The sequence below is a fragment of the Corvus hawaiiensis genome, chromosome 4 (genome assembly GCF_020740725.1).
Source record: "Corvus hawaiiensis isolate bCorHaw1 chromosome 4, bCorHaw1.pri.cur, whole genome shotgun sequence".
In the NCBI taxonomy this organism is placed as follows: Eukaryota; Metazoa; Chordata; class Aves; order Passeriformes; family Corvidae; genus Corvus; species Corvus hawaiiensis.
The window spans coordinates 24,001,279-24,024,362 of NC_063216.1; the positions used below are offsets into that span (position 1 = coordinate 24,001,279).

The following is a 23,084-nucleotide window of genomic DNA, read 5'->3' on the forward strand; positions in this document are numbered from 1 at the left end:
CTTCTTCCGCCGCTGCCCCCGGCTCGGCTCAGCCCCGCCCCGAGCGGCGGCGGCCCCTTGACCCCGGTGTCGTCCGTCGTGGTGGTGCGGGCATGGTCGCGCCCTGGGTGCTGCCCGCGCCCCTCAGCCCGGCGCAGCTGAAGCGCCTGGAACAACACCGCTACAGCGCGGCCGGGCACTCGCTGCTGGAGCCATGGCTGCAGCCCTACTGGGGCTGGCTGGTGGAGCAGGTCCCGCGGGGGCTGGCGCCCAACGCCATCACCATGGGCGGCCTCCTGCTGAACTGCCTGACGGCGCTGCCGCTCATCGCCTGCTGCCCCAGCGCCACCGAGCAGGTACCGCCCGACACGGCCGCCGCCCCCCGCTGGAGCCGCACTGAGCCGGGCGCGGCGGCCGCGGCTCGGCCCCGCTGGTGCCTGCTGGCAGTGCCGGGGGCTGGGGGGCCGTGCCCGGCGCGGGGCCGTGCCTTGTCACTTTGGGCTCCACCGCAGCGACGCGCGTGGCCCGTCCCTTGGCAGGGAGGGCTAAGGCAGCGCTGCGGGATTGTCCTGAGAAATCAGAGGAGCGGTGACGCGCGGCTCACCCTTTGGGGCAGCAGGGGTAGAGCTGGAGATGGGTGTTAGGGTTTGAATGCCCAAATGCTGTAGGGATCACGTGGAAGGACGAGGTTCCGCGGACGAGCTCTGGCCCTTCACTGCCCAAAGAGCCCCGTGGGGCCGGGGCTTTGGTGTGGTGGGCACCTGGCCCGCACTGCACGCTGTGGTGCAGAGGGCACAGCCGGGCTCACCTGGTGCGTGGCACTCCCGCCTTCCCCACGGAGCAGCCTGCATTCCATGTGCGTGCCTCTGCGCGGGCAGCTGGCTGGGAAGGGAATGGAACCCTCCTCAGGAGCGCGGCTGTCACCCAGGGGCCGTGGAGGTAGAAACAGCAGCTGCTCATGATGGAGGGTGCGGGATGTGCCCAGGAGCAGGGCAGGGCTGGGCACGAAACGTGCCTGATCCACTTGGGCATCGCTTAGGTCAGAGCTGCGGCTGGGTTGTGTAGCAGATGTGTTAGCTGACAGTAGCTCCAATGTTTCCAATGTCCTTGGGTGGGAAGCAGTGAAGTGCTTTAACTTCTGGAGGGAAAACAGGCTTGTTAACGTGGGCTGGGGCTGCTCTCGGGCTGCTCTCACTTGAACTGCAGTGCCTACAGTTTCTCACACAATTTCAGGACCTCTATGCGAGCTTGCCAGCCTGTTGCAGGTTTCCCGCTGCAGAGTCTTTATGGTAGTCAGGGTAGGAAATACCAGGGAAAAATTGCTTTATGTGGGTAAAATCCCTTAAAAGGTGGCAGTTGTTTTTCTTGTGTTCTGGTGGGCTTAAATCCTAACAGCAGAGGTTGGCAGTTGGTTGGGACTTTTTTAATACCATAGATTTACCCTGGTGAGTGTTCTTGTCAGAAGAACATTATCTTTTTCTCTAGTTGCTTTGCACTTCGTGTTCACAGAGGTGTTTGTGGCAGGCATATCAGGAAACTTATCCAAATCGAAATTAACTTTGGGGTTTGATCTCACCCTAATCATCCCCCTGATATACATCACCAGGTAGAGGCACTCCGGTGTTGCAGGCAGTAGGAGGAGAGAGGACAGAGATGATAGTGAATGGCTGGAAACTACAGATGGTAATCTATTAGCACTTTCAGAATTAAAATGCCTGTAGACTGCTACCTTTAGCTTAGTTTTGTGATAAAAAGATCAGTCATGTACTAGCTATGTGTCTGACTGCTCATTTTAGCTTTTTCTCTTTGCTATGCAAAACTAAAAGCAGAAAGTAAGTTATTTTTCCCTTGAGGACTCTTGTACAAAAAGAAAAAAGTTGTTTTGCAGAGATCCAGGGAATTATTCCTTCCAGGAAAACTTAGGTTGGGTTTTAGGAACTTTTCTGTTTGGACTTTTTAATTTTTTTTTTTTAAATTGTGGAAGCTGGGTTTTATAAGAACCTATAGTTTGGACTACACTTTCTTGTTCAGATACCAGTCTATCCTTTATAAATATGCAGTGTGAAGCCAGCCTCATCCTGTTGTTTTGTTTGTTGCCTCTGCTCTGTGAGAATAGTCCTGATTTTCTCTTGCTGCATCACTTAGAAGCATCATTCTCTCTCCTACTTGCTTAATGACTCAGCTTGTCTTCTGCCTGAGGTAAGGTCATGTTTCTGGACAGCTTTTTGAAAAAGCTAAAGCTGTTGCAACACTTAATAGGTGCTGCATGCGCTGTTGTAATACCTATTTCATAGTTTTGAAATACCTATTTCATAGTGTTGACTTGGATTTATAGGCTGGAAAGGGTAGGTGGAGCTGAAAATTATGTTCAAGATGACTGAAATCACAGACTGAACTAATACCATAGTGCACTTCAACAGCACCTCTTTCCACCATGAACATGTCTTGATTAGCTGATGGACAAAGAAGAACTTGTCATATTCTCTTGGATAGGGTAGGAGCACTGGAGACTTGGATAAAATAACAAGCAGGTTTGGGTTTTGGTGGGTTTTTTGGTTTGGTTTTTTTTTTGAGTTGGTTTATGTGGTTGTTTTTTATTCCTTAACCAGTCTTAAGTGGGCCATTTTGGTTAAGCCTTTATTGAAAACACAAAACAAGTAAGACTGGTCACTGAAATCCCTTGGAGAGTAGCTGCTAACAGATGCTTAGAAAAGAGATCTTTCTCCAGTATCCCTTCCAGCTGCCAAAGACTGTGGTTTAGCAGTTTCTTTGCAAGGGATTCTACTTGGGTTACTTGCTAGAAAGTAACTGTTGAATCTGCCTGTTCCCCACAGACACTTTCCACCTGATGATTTTGCCCTTTGAATGAGTTGTTTCGAACCAATTCGTATTTTCAGCTTCCATTATGTCCTATTGCAGTGATTTCCACAATTTCATACTGCTCATTGCCAACCCCAGTGCAATTCATGTCTCAACCCACAAAATGCTCTCTTGTTATCCTAACATGGAGCCATTGTTTCCCTATACGCTGTTCTTTTTATCTTCATCAGTATCAGTAGCCGCTAAAAGCCAGTTTGTTCCTGACTAGCACCGGATGTTTTGGAATGATAAAATATTGTCTATTTCAGTAATGTCTCCTGGCCTAGTAGGAACATGGTTGATATCACTGTCTGCTGCAAATGCATGTTTCAACAGAAGCCTTCTTTTTTAGAGGTAAGCCCTTAGCAGGTTGCACCCCTCAGGCATTGTTGTGACTACAATCCATGTGGGTACATTTTTGTTGAGGTTTGTCCAGTTTCCTACTCTCTGTAACTTAGGACAGCAGTCTGTAAAAATAATATACAGGTATGGTGGTAGAGAGAGCACCACCTGCATGTTTCATGTTTATGGAGTGCTGAAATGGCATTTTCACCGTGGTTGCAGCCTGGGTTGTGTTTTTTTCTTTTTCCTTTTTTTTTTTTTTTTTGACACTTCTTAGGAATTTTTTAGGAGTGAAAACTCTTGCTGACATTAACTAAGAGTAGTGTGTTTTTGCTGCATTAAAGAGCAAAAGAAGCACTTTCTGGGTGAAGATTTCTATTTTATCCCCACTATAGGACAGTGAATTGTTTTGCTCTACTGGCAGCAGACTTCTCTGAAGCAGCTCCAGTCAATTCCTTAGGCTTTGCAGGGGAATCTTGCATACCCCTCTGCAGTTTGGGGACAAGCAGGAAGAAAAGTGACTGAACATATTTTTTAAAAGGAGAAGGAAACTTTGATGCTCTGCATTGGTGGTTGCTCGTGGAGGGGTCTAGCTTTGGTAATCCTTCAAGATCTCTAAAATCGTAGAATAGCTGGGTGGAAGAGACTTTAAAGGCCATCCTGTCCAGCCTCCTTGCTATCATCAACTAAATTGGGTTGCTCAGAGTCCTGTCCAGTCTCACCTTGAATGTTTCCAGAGGTGGGGCATCTATTACCTCTCTGGGCAACCTGTGCCGGTGTTTCATGACTCTCATCATCAAAAAAGAAATCTTCCTTCTGTTTAGTCTAAATATGCTCTCTTCTATAAAGTCATAGACTTGTACAATGGTTTGAGAAGCTAGAATTTTAGACAGAAGCGCACATTAACCGTAATTATTACATTGTACTGAATTGTAACTATTTGAAAAATAGTCTTGTACCATTTACAGCATGATCTAAGCAAATATCTGAGAACAGAGGAAGACAGGAAGGGAAAAGTGTGGATCACAGATTTGCTGTTTGGGCAGTGATAGGAAAAGGGGGCAGGGGCCCAAGGGGTCTCCTGCAGTAAGCCAAGGGAAGGAAGGGAGGCTTGTGATGGCTAGCTCTGTGGAATTGTTCAAGAAATGGTGTAGTGAGTTTATAAAAGGGTGTCATACCTTGCTGAAATGTGCTGTTCAGAAAACCATGCATCTACTGAGACTGTGAAAAATGAGGTTCACTCTTTGTAAAATTTTAAGGAAAGTTTAATAAAAGGGACAATTAGGAGACAACAGCAAAAAGGGTCTTACGGCCGGGTGCTTCGGCAGAGATCCAAAGGCACACCTTTATATCCAAAAGATCGGCTTTAAAAGTGCGTCGCTTATTTCGTCTTCATCATCATCATGCATAATTCATGAATTCTTTGGAGTTGCTGAGTATCATCTTATCAGTCTTTTCTTTTTCCTTGGTTCCATTCTGTCTGGTTTCAGGTTCTTTTCTTCTGATAAGATTTTCCAGGAATGTGAAGACCCCCCCCATGCTTCCCAAACTGACCACCCAAACTACAGACATTCTACAGCATTACATTACAGAACCTGGGCAAAGCTTTTCTAATATTAAGGAACATGAAAAAAACCAACACCACAATACATTCATAACAATTATGTAACATGCGAAAAGCCAATACCACAGTACATTTATAACAGAGAGCAAAAAGCAGGGGAGGGTCTCAGTGACTTCACCTGGCTCTACTATCAGTAGTTTGGAGGGAGAGGAACATTGGTGAGATGCTGTCTCTGCCTCTCTCTCTCTTTTTAAAAAACTTAAAAAACAACAGCAAACCCAAGCAAACAGCTGGATTGCCTTTAAAAGGAAAGAGGCCTGTCAGAGGGCAATAATGAGGGGAAGATACTGACAGGTATCATATTATGTAAACAGCAGGGGCACAGCTGAGCTGTGTGGGAGAGAGAGTAGAGAAGTAGAAAAGACGTTGAACTGGAGCAGCTGGTATGAACAGGGATGTGTGTGGGAGGGGAGAGTGTGAAGGAAAAAGCATCACCTGACTTGGAAGAGAAGTGTGAAGCACTGAGTGGAGTGGGAAATTCAGCCAAAACCCACGAGTGAGGAGCAGAGCGATCAGTTGTGAATGGGAGAAGGAGGTTATTTGGCATGAAGTAAGAAGGTCCAGGAATCCTGACACAGAAGGATGGGAACTCTTTTCGACAGGGCTTGTTGGAGAGACAAGGGCGCTAAAGGAATGCAGAGAGTCTTTGGTATGCATGAAATGCACTTGGACTATGGTACAATTATTTGATTATTATTTTTATTTTTTCATCCATGCTGTCTTCCCTGCTCTAGTTCAGGTTTGAACAGCCCCTTCCCTTATCCTGCTATTAGTATAATTGCACACAGTGCTTTGTGCTGAAGTGTGGGAAATGATCCATGTTCAGGGGGAAGAAGAGGGGGAAGTCCAGTCTAAATGTCTCCCTCTATTCTGGATCTGATCCAGAGAGGGGCCATGTAAACTAGGGCAAAACTATTAGCCATGGATTGAGGAAGTAAGATTATGGCTAAACGTGATGAGTAATTAAGGGAAACTGAATCTTTAAATACTGCAAAAGCTTGGCCTGTTGAACTTTCCAGACTTGAGAGCTTTGCTTGAAACAAGTTCTAAAGGATTTCCCTGACACATGTAGTCTTTTGTAACTGTCCATGCTTTTTTGTGGGGCGGAATCATGGGAGGAGAAGAATGCCTGCTGTTCAACCCCCATTTTTTCCTGAAGGAGAGGCATGTCACACATACCTGTCAAACACTACATGTATATGGCTTTGTTTTGACATGCTCTGGGTCAGTAGATGACCAGTTCTACTGTATCAAATCTGTGTGTGACAGGATTGTGGGGCTGTATTATCTTCAGACATCATTTTGAATTGAAGCAGAGAAGCATCCCCCTCTCCCTCCCTGCCTCCTTCCCCCCAGGTTTCTATTCTCTTGTAGTTCCATGGGAGCAGCATCTAGCTCTGGCCAAATAATGCACTTGCTTAGGCAGGATATAACTTTGGGCAGAGATAATAAACACCTCATCAGTGAAAAGCTGATGATTATTGGGAGCCTCCTGACCTTTCTGCTCAGCCATGTCAGCATTCTCAGATGCTCCCACTTCTCTAATTTGAAAACTACTTGGGTCCAGCGTGGGAAGCCATCAGGGGACATCCCTGAATGGACAGCCAGGCATGTGAGAAGGCAAAGGAGACAGCAACAGGAGCTGTATTGAGAGGGAAGATAGCAGAGAAAATTCCTGATTATTAGGAACCTTTGGTGATTTGGAAAACTCTGTTTTTACCAATTAAAACATTAGAACATTCATTTAATCTGCTAAATGATAGTTGATCACAAGTGAATTTTAGTTCTTACCACTTTGGGTTAGATTTGAACTGACGGCCTAGGGATGAAATGCTCCAGATAGTGTTTCTAAGCTCTCTGACATATGTTGCTCTTACTAGGATCTTTCTCCTTTCTCTTTAACTGTGGGGATGCTAATACATCTGCTACAGCTGCTAATGGATACAGATACACTTACTGGGAGGCAGATGAAAATGCTCACCCTTCCTCCAGATCAGCAAGGGGCCGAGTGCTTTAGTTTTGGAACTAGAGGGACTGTTGCTTTGATTTGTCCCAGTAGGAGCTAATGCTAACAGACTTGGATCAGCCTGAATGATCATACCTGTACTATAACTTGCAACTGGACAAAAGCTACTGCTTTGTCAAAAAGACCTAATAGGAAAAGTTTGAGTTAAAGCTGATGTATTTGTTTATTTTTGCATATATTGTGTTACACTTGCTTTGCGAGAAGCTAAATGTAGATCTCAAGCTATCTTTTCATAATGAATAGAAGTATGTCGCAGTAAGGACACCTCATAAAACTCTGCAGGTGATCTTTGTGGCACTTCACAGAAATATTAATGGTAAAATTTGCAATGTCTTTCAAATAAATTGGCAATGTCTTTTCCTAACAGTGAAACTAGTGATTTCTCATGGCATTTCTGCTTATAGGTCTGGAGCTGCTGTGTTTGAGATTCTGTGTTATTCTCCACATAACAAAGTTATTCTGAAAGCCAGTGTATACTCTATGGTGACTTTAGTGTGTGGATTGTATCACAACTAAAATTATCTTAGCTTCAACAATGTCCTAACTGTGCTTTTACATTCTGAAGTACCCAAGCAATGACTGACAGCCCTCTGTTTTTGAAGGGTGGAGAGAAAGAGGAGGTAGCTGCAGCCCCTCTGCACTATGTGGGACCAAGTGAGACCTTATGCCAGGAGAGACCCTTGAGTTCTCTGTGCCTCCATGGAGCTTTTGGTGATCCACAGTCCTGGGCTAGCCACAGTCATCTCCTGTTCTCCACAAGCTTTATCCTTTCCCCTTCATTAGAGGAGTGAAACTTTTTCAAAAGATAGCTAAAAATTCCCTCCCTGCTTTAACCCCATGCCCCAAGACAAGATTCCTTTGTGTAACTAGACACTAAATGGGAGAAGGCGGCTAAGTAACTCAACTAATTCCATCAGTAAACATCAAACATGTATTGCTGTCTTCACTTGACCTAAATTTCTATAGTGTGATCTTTGCAGGAATTATCAAATACCAGTATATTAAATGTCCATTGGAATATCTCTTCATCCTCTTTTCCCTGTTTAAGACTTCCTACATGATCTGTGATAACAATTTTTCTTGGTTTCCTTGGATTAAGGCAGAAGACAGCTTTGCCAGTTTTGAAGAATGTTTTAAGTTTTCTAGATTTTCATGTGCATACAAATCCAGACCTTGCACCTAAAGCTGGAGTTCCTGATTCTTTGACTGTCTTTTCCTTCAAAGCTGGGTGAAGCAGCCAACTATTTGACTTTGATAGCAGTGTATCAGCTAGACTGGAATATGTGAGGAATTCTTAAATAACAGCAAAAATGCTATTCAGAACTGGACCTTCCTTAAGCATGTTGCTTCTTTGTGTGTTTTGTGACCAGTCTAACTGGAGGTGTAACTTTCTAGCTCAGAACAATGATGACAAGACATCAGAATGTCTGGAGGAGCAGCTCGCCTCGGCTGCATTCTTACTGCTGCCTTTGAATGGACAGATGACTGCCATTTTCCCTTCTTCCCCAGCAGCGACACTGCGTTTAGTTGAGTGTGGACAAATCTCAGCACACTGAGATCTGATCTGGTGGCTAAATCTGCTTAATAGCCTTTACTGGGCTTAGGAAATACATGTACACATGTTGATCAATTCGTGTCGCAGGAGGGGAGTTGCAGAAATGTAGCAGCGCCAGAGCAGCTGTCCCTGAGCGGGGAGTGGGAAAGGATTCAGCTCTGTGGCTGTCTGGCTGTTCCCTTGTTTAACCTGCAAGTTGTATTTCCAGCATTTTTACCTGATTTTGACTCTGTTTTCGTGAACAGTGCTTCTAAATACTAAAGGTACCTCTGGAAAATACATGAGGCAAAAATGTTGCCTGTGCTTTATTCCAAAGGTGTTTTAAATAATTTTTAACAAAACCTAATTCCTAGACAAAGCCATAAGGACTGTGCATATGAAAACAGTGCTTTTGAAAGGAATGTCTGCAGAACAGTTCCCTTGAAGCTAAGAGTGGTGTTAGTGTAACAGCTTGGTTTGAAACTGATGGTGTGTATTAAGTAGATAGTTTCTTCTTCATATTTAGTGAATTTCTTAATTTTTTAAGTCCTGTCCCAAGTGCCTCGGTAGTCAATTTTGTGTGTTGGAAAAAATATTTTTCCCTAAAGGCTGAAGCCTTTAGTAAAATACTTAATGGGTTTTTATGTTGTAAATCTGAGCAAATCATTCAAGCACCTCTCAAACTGCTGAGAGCTTAATAAGTGCCTTGCTACTACTTTCTTTTTTAAAGATGATTTTTATTTTTATAACATTTTTCAGCACAAAGAATGCAAATAATTATAGAAATACTGTGGGTTTAAGGTAGAAAAGTAAATCAGTTGATGCAGAAGAGGGGCTAAAGTTTTGGGATTGCTTTTGTTTAAATAATTAGAAGGACCTGTGTTCCACTGGTGTATCTGGAGGAGTTCATTACAGTAGTTACTACAATTCATGTAGAAATTAGTGCAAAGTGTTTGGTTTGTCCATTAATTAAGTAAAAAAAAGCACAGTATAGTACAGTTTTGTGGTGAACATTATTTTATCCTTTATGAAACAGATTATTAGCTGAGAAATTGGGAACTACTTGGTGACCTTTTCTACGAATCTCTTTCAGGCACCTTTTTGGGCATACATCCTGGGTGCAATAGGACTTTTTATCTACCAGTCTCTGGATGCCATTGATGGGAAGCAAGCCAGAAGAACAAACAGTAGTTCTCCTCTAGGAGAACTCTTTGATCATGGTTGCGACTCTATTTCCACAGGTAGCCTTAACCTACTGTCACCCATCCTAGTTTATAAAAGTTACCTGTTTTCAAGACGAGCTGATTAGTCACAGATTTGTTGAAGTTGTTAAGGACCTCTGGAGATCATCTAGTCCAAACTCCTGCTTGGAACAGGGTCTTTTAGAGTAACTTTACTATCTCCTGACCTTTGCATCCCTGGCCAGTAACAGGGGGGATATTTCAGAAGTTCCTTTGTCAAATGTTGGGTAAGATGTATTCTGCTCCTACTTAACTGTGCATCTTCACATACTCCACTTTAGGAGTAAGGTGCCAAAGTATCGGTTTGGTAATAGGGTAGCCTGGCACGTAGGAGAAGGGTAATTTATATTCCTGAGAAGAACTAGTTTTTAAAAAGTTGTAAGTCCTTAAAAAGTAAGCCTTGCTCAGTTTCACTTTCCGTATTTTGCTGCTGTTGGTGCCAATGCACCTGTAGTTTTGTAAAGCTCAATGGCTGAAACAGTTGCCCCGGGAATTGGTAGCTTCTTTATGCCTCGGTTCCCAGAGAAGTGCAGCTGCCAGTCTCCCTGAGCTTGGCTCTTCAGCTGAAGTTGTCAGTGTTGCAAAGAACACGAGATGACAAGGCCGGTAGGTGGGAGAACAACCACTGTAGGCTAGAGGGCGGGGCCCTGTCTTGGCAGGGAAGGAGTGCTGTGTTTTGGTCTCTCCTGCCAGGACTGTCCTTGAGGGTCAGCTACTCTGTGAAGTATCAGTCATAGCATTACGTTGTTAGAGTGATGTAAAATGTCCTGTGTTTTAGTTTATTTTTTTAAATTTCTCTTAACTTCAAGCCAAGAGGCTATATGACTAACATGTTCATTTCTGCTTTTCAGTATTTGTTGTCCTTGGATCCTGCATAGCAATCCGACTAGGAACAAATCCTGACTGGTTGTTTTTCTGTTGTTTTGTGGGACTTTTCATGTTCTATTCTGCTCACTGGCAGACATATGTATCAGGCATACTAAGGTTTGGAAAGTAAGTAGGTATCTTTAGAAGTACATATGCCTTAATGTCTGAGACTGCTAGCTCCTTGATTTCAGTTTCTTCTTGGTTTACTCCCTGCTTTCTCTTTCTCTCACCTTCTTTCTCATCTCCCTACCAATCTAGCAATCTTGTGTTTTACCTGACAAGCACTTGAAACCCTGCGTAATACTGAGAACTTTTTCTTTTAGCAGCTGATTTTAGCTCTATATGCATTGTTTGCATGCATTTGGCACTTTAGTCTGCAGATTTGTTGTCAGAGCCCATACAGGCACCATGCAGGCTCAGGCCAGAGAGGTCTTGTTTACATTGCAGACAAGTGCCCTGTGTAGGAGTAGGGACAGAGCAAGCTGGGTACCTCCCTTTTAATCTCCCAGCCACAGAACAGTTTCAGCCTCAGGGAACTCTAAACCACATGCATTTTAGAGAAATTCCCCTGCTAATGGGTTTCCCTGTCATTGATATCTTCAGTCTTCCTTGGAATGAACTCTCTGCACCCATTGCATCCTCAAGGAGTTCCACATATCATCTGGCAATGCTTGAAAAATTACCCCACATATATATGAGGGCCTTTCGTTTAATATGGCTCATACTGGCTTTGATGTCCTTGAGGTTTTGTGTTTTGTGTTAGGTCACAGTTCTAGAGACTGCTGTGGTGCTGCTCATGACTTGATAGAAATTTTATCTGTTTCACTGCAGCATAGGAGGAGAAGTCATGAAATTCATGTAGAAAATAGTAATTTCAATTTAACTGCTAATAGGGTGGGGATTGCTGCACTCTCCTGTAGCTGTGGTGGTTCCTGCCCACGGCCTTTTGCTGTTTTTAAGCAATGAACTTCACTTTAGTATAATTACTTCTGAGAAGAGGAAAAGGTCAGAGACTTCTGTGACAGCAAAACTGGAAATAAGTTTTGGCTGTCTTTCTACTAATCCCAGTCCCTTGCTAAGTCACCTGTTCATAGTCCTACTTAGCTCTGTCCTGTTAGAAGCACCTTAGCAAATCTGCGCATCCCCAGGCACACAGGCTGGTGACCAGCTGTCCCTGCACACTGCATCAAATGCAGGCTGTCTCTGAGCTCTTTTTGATTTGCTGGTAATGCATTTTACCACACAAACTATAATTCTTCTGCCTGCCTGAACATCCTAATCTTTTTAATAAACTATAAACAAAAATAGGTGCTTTACAGTGATGGCTGAAATAGGATACTTTCTGTCCATGACAGTAGGCTGCTCTGAAGGGAGCTGGACTAGACCATGAGCTCTGGCATTTTGCAGACATGGCTGCTTTTCTGTGCCTTTTATTCTTGCGTAAAGCATGAGAATGATTTCCCCACATCAGGAAGTCACTGGGACTCCTTTACCACATAAAGATTTTGTTAAAAACTTGGTGACTTCTACTTAAACATAATGATAGTGCATAGTACAAACAGTTCAGAGTGGCCTAATGTTCCATGGTTACTGTTTTAAGTTAAATAGACACAACTTTTCTCCAAGGTAACTTATTTCTGTCCAGTGAAAACAGGTCACAGTTTTTTTCAGGGCTCCCAATTTTGTTTTTCTTAAGCATAGAGGTTTGAAGAAGGCATTAGTATAGTGCTCTAAATATCATGGTAGATAAGAAGATGGATGGAGGTTTTTACTGATGCTGTTCCTCAGTTAGCAGCACTAGATTTTAGAAATTAATCACAAATGAGAGATTCGTAGTGCTGATGGGCAGGAAGGATCAGAGAGCTGAATAATGTGACACTGTCAGATTGTAGAATACTGCAGTGTCTGAGTAAAGTCTTTGGACTCTGATTTGGGCTCTGTTGCCACCAACAGTCTGAGCCTCTGTAAAATTAAGTATTAAACTTTGGCACATGATTCAGCTTCAAGTTTGAGCCTCCTCCCACCCCCAGCAGCAACAATGGCAATGCAGATTAGAAATCCAAGTGTTAATAGTGCAGAGTGCAACCTCTGAACACTTGCACTTGGGTGCTTTTGCATGAGGTAACCGGCAAGTTCAGCAATGGCTGGGTGGATGTAACACTTCATCCCTGGCAGAGAGGGAAGAGCTCACTCCCAGCTCCACTGTCATTTGACTCAAGCCACTTCATCAAAGGGGCAGAAGATGAAAAGCCTGCACTAGACTGACAAGCTGGACTGGTTCACCTGTTGAGCTCACAGACTGATGAGCACTACAGCAGATAAAGCTGAGGGAATACAACACCTTAGGAAGGACTTCCCATTCTCATGGTTTTAAGAGGCAATGAGCATGTCAGCTTATCATCTAACTGGAGTTTAAAGTCTGGATCCTCTAAGAGTCAGACTATGATGAAATCTGGCATATTTTATCGCCATCTTTCTGATGAAAGAAGAGAGTGTAATGTTACTGAGATTATCAAGTTCAGATAAATGTTTTCCATTACCCAGGAGTTGATTGCTATCTCCTTTTAAAAATCCACTGTTTCCTGTACAGACAGGTCATGTGCTAAGCAAGTAGCAATACACATTGACTTTGGTCATAATACCTTAAAACAGCAAATTTACTCCAACTGCTAAAAGAAATCTGGAACCTTCATTTTCACTGTTTGCTGGTAACTTTAGTATGAACATAAGGTACCTGTCTCAAAACTTTTGTTACCATAAAAGGTACCTTTGATGTGCACTTTTTTTGGTTATTATTTTTAATTATTGATGTTAAAGCTTAAAAAGTATTGATTTTTTTTTTTTCTTGAGCCTTGGTTTCATGTGAGGTTTCATCAATTAAATACAACAATAAAGAGTTGTCTATCTTGTCTGAGAACAAAAAAAGGTGAAATACAGAGTCTGGACTTTGTAAGGCATACAAGGCCACCTTTTCCAGAGCACCTTTTATGGAGGAAAGCAAGATAGCAGTTATGTCTTCAGAAAAAAGGCAAATGCTCAGCTATCCACTGACTCAGTCCTCCCTTGTTTTGCAGGCTGTATCTGTCAAGTTTTCATGATGCAAGGCTTAAAGAAATCCCTTCTTTCCCAGCCTGCTCTTTATAGTCTCTGCTTTTATATGCTGTGCTTTTAATGGAAACACTTGATTGCATTTACTATGAGCTTGCCTTAAGCTTTGATTTGATTCTTACACATCAACAAGTCTGTAAATTCATACAGAATTTTCAAATAGTTAACAATGTATTAATTAAATATTCCCCTTATTAAAATTATATGTAGCTTGCTCCAGAAAAGGAGTATAGCTTTAATTTTAGCTGGAGATGTGTGCCTCCATATAGAGTAGCTTTCTCAGCCAAGGAAAGTAATATTCTATATATATTTATATAATTTGAAGTACAGTTACTGGGGTTTTATTCCCCGCTCTCTCCACACACACTTTATACTTACAGCAAGAAGTCCTTTAACTAAATCTCTTTCTTTTTCCCCTTCATAGAATTGATGTAACTGAAGTTCAGATCGCCATAACAATGTTGCTCTTGATATCTGCCTATGGAGGAGCAGCGATATGGGACTATAAGGTGAGTGTGTTAAGTGCTCAGAGTTCCTGTTGAGTATTTTTGTAAGTGTCCACAGTTCTGTGGTATTTGAAGCTGCCCTGTACAAGTACCATCAACACCTACTAGTTGTGTAATGTTGTTTTAGCCTATTGTATGAGTGCTGGTTATCTTGATGTTGTAGTTTACTTAGATCGCATGACTCCCTATGCACAAATTTGTACCTACCTAGAGGAAAAAAGACCCCATCTGCCACATACAAACTTTTGATCTGGCACCAATACTCCACACATACTTAAGCTTTAGCAAATAATTTTTGTTCTGGTTTTCTAAATTTTGTATATTTTATTGCAAGACATACATTACTGTTCAGTTAAACTATTTATCTTAAAATTTAAGGATGAAGTGCTTCAATCTAATGAAATCATGGGATGAAACCAGGGGGTTTTGGTTAAGTTATCCGTATTTGTGTCGATGCAGATGTACTGATTTTTAAGAATTATGCCACAACCACATAAATGTAAATACTTATATTTAAAGAATTTTTTTCTTTCACAAAACTTCTTGATATCTGACTTCTGATCTTTAAAGATGCACTCTAGTGGACAGCATCAAGAGTATAGTAGACTAACATCATCAACCTTTCTAGGGTCTTTATGCAGAAATTTATAGTTCTGACTCGTCATAGTGCAAAGAACTGAGACTTTTCCATACTATTGATAACCAATAGAAATTAACCCAAATATAAACCACCAAGAAATGAAAACTAATTCAAAAGTTTACTAAACAATTGAGGAATGTTTAGCTAAACTTTGTTTCCTTTTCCCAGCCTGTAAGATGCTTTTTTTTTTTCTATTTTCAAAAAGCTTGTTTTCATTTTGGAAAATAAAGCAGGTGCATTAAACTTAAATTATGATTGATTTTTCCCTCACTATTAAAATCTATTGTAGTTATGCTGTATCTCAAAACATTGTATATTCAAAAATATAGTCAACAGTTTCAATTTATTACTACTTCTTTTTCCTAATCCTCTGCTGCCTTTGGAAGTTTCCTTGAAACTGAAATTGATTCCAAAAGGTAACTGTTCAATTAAAATTTGTATCTGGAGACTATTCATGATAGTCTCGTGATACGCAAAGATACAGCACACAAATAACGTACCAAAACACACAGCTGGCCGATGGTGTTTGTGTTTCCTGTGGTTCAGTGTTGTTTCATCCAGAGAAATAGAAGGAAGTATCCCTCTTCCTGCTCCCATACCATGGTGATGGCAGTAGTCTGTGTCAAGTTTTTGCTTACGTAGTAAAAATATTTGAAGAACATATTAAGGAGGAACAGAGTAAGATGTAGCTGAATTTCAAGAACAGAATTTAAGTACTCCGAAGTGGAGTTTAAACATAACAAAAGATACTTACTGTGTTCTTAGTATGGAAACAAATTTTAAAAACTGTTGTCCTGAGCTTGTTCCCAGGAAGGTGAGAATTCAAATAAGACGTTTGTTTAGTAGGTAAGAGTGGCTTCTTTAATCACTTCTTAAAAAAGGTGAAAAAGGTGTTGTGTGCTTAACTTTTAATATTCTTCTCTTGTTTTGTTATTGTTTGTTTTTTCTTTTTTTGTTCTGGTTTGGTTTCTTTTGTGTTCTGCTAAGGTCCCTTTGCTGGGCTTAGAACTGAAGTTCTTTGCAGTTATTGGCATCCTGTGTGGAACAGCACTTTCTTTTCTCAATTACTTCCGTGTCATCTTTGGTGGAGGGGTTGGAAAGAATGGATCTACAATAGCAGTAAGTTGCTCTAAAAATCAAAATGAGGTTTGAATAATTTATGCCCATTATTTATTGCATTTCAGATAGTCCATAAGGGTTTTATTTGTTTAAGCATTTGAGCAGACAGGCATGAAAGTGTTAGATGGCTAAAGCAAAGACTTCATTATTTACCTTCCCTCTGCCTGTTACTGGATTTCTTCTGTCACAGGAACGGCAATGAATTTTCTTACAAAATTGCTTAGTGGTCAGTGCAAAGGGTACTAAGAGCAGTGGGATAATGCTACTGGACTTTGCCAGGTTTTGATAACTCCGGTTTTGTTTAATGGGATTTGCAATATTTATAAAATCTGGACTTTACTGTGTGACTGAAACTTAAGACAAATTTTCTGTCCCTTTTTATTTTAGGGAACAAGTGTTCTTTCACCAGGCCTGCACATTGGACTGCTTATCACACTGGCCATTATGATTTATAAAAAGTCTACAACTCAGCTGTTTGAAAAACATTCTTGCCTGTATGTCTTGACATTTGGGTTTGTGAATGCCAAAATTTCACAGAAGCTGGTAGTAAGTCAATCCTAAACTTCCTAAAACTAAACTGGTTCTTGGCTTAACTCCTACTGGATCAGGGGGCACCATTTTCCTATTTTTCTTTGCCACTGTATTACCATATTTATTGGGATCAAGATACTGAACTAGACTCGGGGTCCTACAGAGAGATTATATGTAACACTGATGCAAACACATAATTGCTGTTGAATGTACTGGTTAGAACTTCCAGTTTTGTTTAACTTACTCCTAGAAATGCACTTACTGTCTGTCTTTAACATCCTAGCTGTGGTCTCTTAAGCCGTACTAACAGTGCTGTAAATTCTGATTTAATTATCTGAAATAAGAATTTGCTTTGATCATTAAAATTAAGAGATAAACGTGTCTTTTTTGCCTTTATCTTTTTTATAAATACTCAATGGATTAAAAAAACCAAACTGCCTTACTACATACTTGCTACCATCAGTAATCTAGCTAGATGATTTTTTTTTTTTCTCCAAGGATGACATTTCTCAAACACTAGAACACTAGAAAATAGGTATTCTACAGACTTTCTTACTAAACAGTGAGAACAAGTGTTGCCACTTAAGCAAAAGTCTGCTTCCTAGTTAGCTTTTGGCTAGAGAAAGCCAAAATTTTCAAGTTGGACTTGAAAACAGTATTTCAAGTGGATAGTATTTGTTTTCAGTAATATACTTGCGTAGTCTTACCCTTTGAATACAGTGCTGGAAAACTAGAGTGGGGAACCCCTGCAGATAGCTGAAATGCACAGGTATAAATGCAATTTCCAAGAGAACATTGCTGGGCAAGGATGTGATGCCTGTTTGCTGGTAGTTACACCAATCTTGCAGGGATGCACTTTTTAATTTTTTTTTTTTTTTTTTAAACATAGGTGGCTCACATGACAAAAAGTGAAATTTGTCTTCAGGACTCTGCATTTATTGGACCAGGACTTCTGTTTTTGGACCAATACTTCAACAGTTTCATTGATGAATATATTGTTCTGTGGATAGCATTGGTAAGTGGTTTATACTTTTTGTTTTGACCATACTTAAAGGAACAGATTGAGAATTGTCCCTGTCATTCTGCTCTGCCATTTCTAACTTGCTCACATTTCAGCTGTCATTGTGGAGGGAGTGCCAGGGTACCATGTAAACATGTTTTTGGGAGCTGATGGGCTTGCTTTCCTTGGAACAGAGATGTGAAAGCAATTTCAGGAGAGATTTGTAAATTTATGCTTTAGTCCATGTGGGTTTTTTAAAGTCGTTCTGTGAACTGCAGATGAACCTTTTTTTATCAGATCTTTTAAGTGTTTAGTGCTGTTAGGATGTTGAGGTGTTGTGACGGTTTTGTTTGTAATTCTAAACTAGACCACTTTGTAGCTGTGTGTTAAAATGATTGCTACACTTGTGACTTGGATAAATTCTCATTAAAGTATAGCATATTTGTAGTAGGGACAATTGAAAAAAAAAAAAAGGATTTTTTTTAACCTGTTCTGTTTTGTTCTTTTGAAGTTCATATCCTTGTTTGATATGCTGAGATATGCCAGTGGCGTGTGCCTACAGATTGCTTCTCATCTTCATATACATGTCTTCAGAATTTCATCTCATCGAGCTCCTGAGCAGGTTCAAAACCATAATGACTGATTAAAATAGGTCAAGGACAAGAGAAGAAGCAGTTAGGGGAATGTTGAATGAAGCAGCCTCTCTGTTTTTGGGAAGACAGATACAGCTTTTGAAGAAAACAGTATTATGAGAAAGCTCACTGTATTTGAGACATTACCAGATGTTAGAATTAGTAGATACAAAGTTCTGCAGATGCTGTTGTATCAATACTTTTGAACCAGTATGTATTTCCCTGTGTTTCAGACCACAAATACTACATTTGAAAATGTTGCCATTTCCTGTTAGGTAACTTTAATTCTGTACTTCTGGTGAATGTAGAATGCAATCCAAGGTGCTACCAACTAGAATTTGAAGAGGAATTTCACATTTCCCTAACCCAAGTGTCTAATCTTGTAGCATTAATTTCTAAAGTTTTGTTGGAATTGCTCTGAAGTGGTTGTCAGACATACCAATGAATTCAGTTCTGCATTGTTAAGACTGGTAAAATGAGGGCAGCCATGAGATAAAAATCACTCAATCTCCTGGTACTTCTAAGGCACAAGCTGTTGTATCAGTAGATAAAGGAGGTACAGCTCAGGAAAATTTTCTTCTACTTCAAAGTACTGCTATGAGTGCCTTTAGACTTCTTGCATTCTCTAGTATCTAAGTACATAACCTACTGCTACTACATAAAACTTTAGGTTGTATTTTCTTTCAAGGCCAGTTTCTGGTTTTGTAGTCATAATAAGGTTAGTCTCATTGCACTTCATCCTCTAGACTACAGGTAGCTATGTAAGGAGAGGACTCACTTTAGGCACCCTAACTTGTATCTGTAAGACTATGGAAGCAAATGACAAAGTTCACTGATAAACTTCAATGTCTGTAGCTCCAGCACTGCAGCCCACCCTTCTGTATTTCCCTCTGTGGTGTTTTTGCTATCGCTGTGTTCATTTACCTTACAGTTGATCCCACTGTACTTCATCCAAGCAAAAGAGCACAAAACTGAACCTTAAAGTAAAACTCTCCAGGAATGCAGGCCCAATATCAGCTTCTCTCTTCCTTTAAGAACAGACCCACTGGGTAGCATGTCTAACAACAGGGCTGTTGCCATTAGAGAAAAGCTGAATCAAAGTAGTTTGTTATCTGCATGAAAAAATTACTTGCACACAAACCCTATAAGCTTAAGCTCCTTCAAAGAGGTACTACTTGAATATGATTTATGTAAAAAGCTGTTGAATGTAAGTGTGCATTACTACTTCCAGTTGCTGATATGTACCTGAGCTCCAAGTTCATGGTCCTTCCTGAACTGTCCAATAAAGAATGCCATGGTTTGTGTTAAAAATACTACCACTGCAGCTTCGTACCTGCTTATTAATTCAAAAATACTTTCTGAGGCATTCAAGGGACTTTTAAAGTGGTGTATTGTCTGCTATTCTGGAGGGAATAAAGTAGCATCCACTACCCTCCTACCTAAGAAGAATAAAATAACTTTTTTGAGGGATAACTGTAGCAGTTACTGCCAGAGGACTACAACTCAAAGTAACTAATATCAGTTCAGAGTGAATTCTACTACTCCTGCTTGAGGCTGGAAATGACACAGCATCTGCACATGAATTTAGCCTGAACCCAGGCCACGGTCAAATAGAAAAGAAGATGGTAATGGCCATTTTAGTTTGGTTGAATTACTGTAAGCAAATTAACCACCTGATGAAAAGACACAGGCAATGTCTTTAGAGTTAGATGAGTGGGCTCTCCACAATGGTCAAAACTGTGTCATGGCATAGTCGGTAGAAGTAATTTTAAGGATATGATTGAGGTATATGGATGATAGGAAACTAATGCAGAAATCACTTGGAAAACCAGAACCATGACTCAGTACTAACAAATAAAACCAGAACCTGGAGGCAATGCTAACAAATAAGCTCCTATTGAAGATCCGAAGCAGAGCCTGTCTTTCATAAGAAAGCAACTCTTTCATAGCCTCATGTAATTGTCCTTAGAGGGCTGAGACTCAGTAGTTACAAATCAGCATTGTTATTGGTTACCCATAAGAGGCCCGTATTACCTCATGCATCACTGTAGCAGTGTAACTTCCATGTTTGCTCCTGTTCTGAATCCTAGCAGAGGCAGAACAAGTTTAATCCATGCTGGTTACTTGTTCAACATCAGTTACAAGCTAACAGCTGAAGTTTCTGCAAGTTAGCCATCACTAATCTGGCTTCCAAACCTGGAGAACCACCATCAAATGACTTGACTCTGAACTAAAAAATGCTAGTAAGCTGAGAAGAAGAATATGGTTTTGAAACACATTGTTATGAAAACATCACATTTGTGTGTGTGTGGGCGTGTGGATGGATTTTGTTTTATCTACTGTTGTATTAAATGAAAGCATTAAATATGTTGGCAACTACTTAACTTGTAAAAGTGGACATTCCAGTGTAATGGTTTTCTGTAAAAACAAACTGCATGCACACTAGGCCAATTGTTTCATTTATACTTACTTACTGTAATGAGATACATAAAAGATAAATGCTTTATCCTTAAAACTCTGGCCTCCCTAAATTGCTAGTCATTTGGGATTGCAAAAAGTAATATTCCATCTCAAAGGCTTGTAATAGCCTGTACTAAATAAATGAGGTAGATTTCTTCTAGCAATGGTTCTACAAAAAGTATATACCCCGAAATGCATAATGTTTGTTTATTGTTACTTGAGCTGATACCTTAAGCTCATCATTTAACTAAAAAGACCCTGTTTTCTGGAAAAATTACAGCAGTTTATAAATCCCTTACTAATAGAAAGATAGTACAATGCCTAGACTAACAAAAGAGTTAACAAACTTACTTTAATTTACCATCATACACATCATTAAACAATTCCATCTGAGCTGTGTCATACCCTGTGAATTTTTATAACTGCTAATATATCAGCAGACTAAGTGTTGAAACTGTGAAAATCTGCAGCTTGTTAGAAATGCTTCTATTTGCATAATGTACCTAAAGGCCTCAAGTTATGATGTAAAATCTGGGTAATGCATATTTCATAAATTGTAACAAGGGGAAGAATTTAGCATTAGAAAAAGTGAAACAATTTAAACAGTCCAATGCTATTGAAAGTGGATATGAAATAGTTAAAAATTAATTGGACAGACAGTGAATGGTTTGGGGTCCATACTGCCCCCCAGTAATAAAAGTTTACTAAGATATGTTCTTACAACATTAACAGACAAGATTAGAACAATCCAGGAAAGCGTTTAATAAGAACCTTGAAACATTTAAATCTTAACATCCAAATCTCAACATCCTTCTAATGCCTGTACTTGTATCATGTTACTTAGGTACAAGTTGCTCCTCCACTGAGCCATCAGAATAACATGGACTGAAGAGACTTGCGAACAGTTGCCATCTCCTGCTGTTGCTGTCACAAGAAAAGGAGATAATGCTGAACAAATGCTGTATCAATATGATTCCTTTGAATTAAATGAATGTCAAATGACTTTTAATAGAATGTTCTATTTTTGCATTTAACTAACTTCATAGATCTGATACTTACAGTGTCCATCATAATCTTCTTCTGCAACATAGCCATTTCCTTGCGAAGTTCATTTTGGGCACCAGCCAGAAGATTTTCATTGCTCTTCTCCAGCTCTTCCATGCTCTGAAGTTAAGGATAACATTAATTCAGAACTCCTCAGTGTCAAGGGGTTAATTTAAAACAAGCAGACAACCCAATCATTATTCATACTACAATTTAATTTTTACAGTGATCACTGATAATTGATGAGTTTGTCACAAACTTGGCAGAGGAATCATACAGGACTTCATGCTCCAGTCTATATTCCTATTTAAACAATATGTACCTTGAGAAAAAAATAGAACTCTCCTGTCAGCCTCTGTGAGGTCTCAGCTACTTATTCTGCATTTCAATTAAGAGTAGTACAAGAGGAGATTGAACAGACATCTGTCAGGAATGGCAGGGGTTCAGTATTATGACAACCTTGCAGGACTTGAAGTGAGGAGTATAAACCCCAGTACATTTCTTTGCACACTTCTCCCCAAATAAGCCAAATAAAACTCCCTGGTTATCTTCCCTTTTTGTACATAAAATTACACCTACCTCTGTGCATGTGTCTAGTTAGCATTTTCCTTTATTTGTATTAAGCTTATTTTAAGGCTTGACTTCTACTGTTTGATCTTCTTTGAGGAGAAAAATCAAAGTAATACTTGACCTTCTGTTCAGTTTTTCCTCTTTGATTAAGACATTTTTGACATTTTGGAACTGCTATTATTTATTAATGCTTCTGTAATAGATTCTGTATATTCTGACTATTTTAAACTAAGAGTTTCTCGATTTCAGATTTATTTTTCTCAACTACCAGACTTGGAAAAAAACCAAACCAAACACCAAGCTTATCATAACTAACTGAAATTTCAAAATCAGCTAGGAAATTACTTGAACAGAAATTAAGGTTTGTCAGAAACTGATGGACTTGAATCTGCCCTGTATGCTGGGGGCCATGTAGCTGGTGAGGCCACACCTGGAGTGCTGGGTCCAGTTCAGACTCCCCAGTACAAGAGCGACACGGATACAGAGGATAGAGCCCAAAAAAGGGTCCTGAAGATGATTAAGGCACAGAAGATTTTCTCTTGTGAGGAAGGCTTTTAACTAAAAAGTAAAATTTTTGTTTGGTTGTACTCAAACCAAGTTTTTTGCTTGCTGTCTAGTGTGTTAGTTACTTTGTTAAAGAAATACCAAACAAAACACTGAATTAATGCAGCTTTCTTAAGTGGTATGATAAGGATCAGCTGCCTTCCAAGAAAAAGATTTACCTTTAGGAATTGCTCGTAGAGTTGCTTAATGGTTTTCAGTCTCTGACTTTGAACTATTCGTGCCTGTTGAAAAACTTTTTGTTGCTGGCGAAGCATATTCTGAAGCAGAAGCAAAAGAAAAACATAATTGCATCAGTTGTTAACCAGAGTGCTTGGACAGCACACCAGTGTCATTTTTCAGAATCAGAAATTCTGCCTTCACTGGAAATCTGTGCCTTGTAATGTCGATCTCTGCCTGGAGAGTTACCCTTGCTTTTATTAATGAAAATAAGACTGAAGA

At 40.4% G+C, this 23,084-nt stretch overlaps 2 protein-coding genes across 8 annotated transcripts in view; one reads left to right on the forward strand and one right to left on the reverse strand.

Moving 5' to 3' along the window:
* CHPT1 (choline phosphotransferase 1) lies at positions 1–21,477 on the forward strand. 4 transcript variants are annotated; one of them, XM_048300269.1, is made up of 9 exons: positions 1–335; positions 9,458–9,605; positions 10,457–10,598; positions 14,005–14,089; positions 15,714–15,845; positions 16,233–16,391; positions 17,266–17,391; positions 17,888–17,998; positions 21,313–21,477. In XM_048300269.1, the coding sequence occupies exons 1-9, from the start codon at positions 93–95 to the stop codon at positions 21,355–21,357; spliced, it is 1,191 nt and encodes a 396-aa protein (XP_048156226.1). In that variant the 5' UTR covers positions 1–92; the 3' UTR covers positions 21,358–21,477. The 4 variants fall into 4 exon arrangements, with proteins under 4 accessions (XP_048156226.1, XP_048156225.1, XP_048156227.1 ...); XM_048300268.1 differs by lacking the exon at positions 1–335 and adding an exon at positions 597–918; XM_048300271.1 differs by lacking the exon at positions 1–335 and adding an exon at positions 3,104–3,192.
* Positions 21,129–23,084, reverse strand: part of SYCP3 (synaptonemal complex protein 3) — a 9,638-nt gene continuing 7,682 nt past the window's right edge. For 2 of the 4 annotated variants that reach the window (XM_048300273.1, XM_048300272.1), the window contains one exon: positions 21,547–22,903. In XM_048300273.1, the coding sequence (XP_048156230.1) occupies positions 22,637–22,903 (267 nt within the window). In that variant the 3' untranslated portion in view covers positions 21,547–22,636. Of the gene's footprint in view, positions 21,393–21,527; positions 22,904–23,084 lie in introns of those variants that run through there. The other 2 variants (XM_048300275.1, XM_048300276.1) reach the window with 2 other exon arrangements.

Excerpts from the sequence above, each read along its gene's own strand:
- CHPT1 (XM_048300268.1), top strand. The coding sequence starts at position 631 with ATGCCCAAATGCTGTAGGGATCACGTGGAAGGACGAGGTTCCGCGGAC. Across the intron at positions 15,846-16,232 it reads AGAATGGATCTACAATAGCA|GGAACAAGTGTTCTTTCACC; the intron begins GTAAGTTGCTCT and ends TTTTTATTTTAG. Across the intron at positions 17,392-17,887 it reads TTGTTCTGTGGATAGCATTG|TTCATATCCTTGTTTGATAT; the intron begins GTAAGTGGTTTA and ends GTTCTTTTGAAG.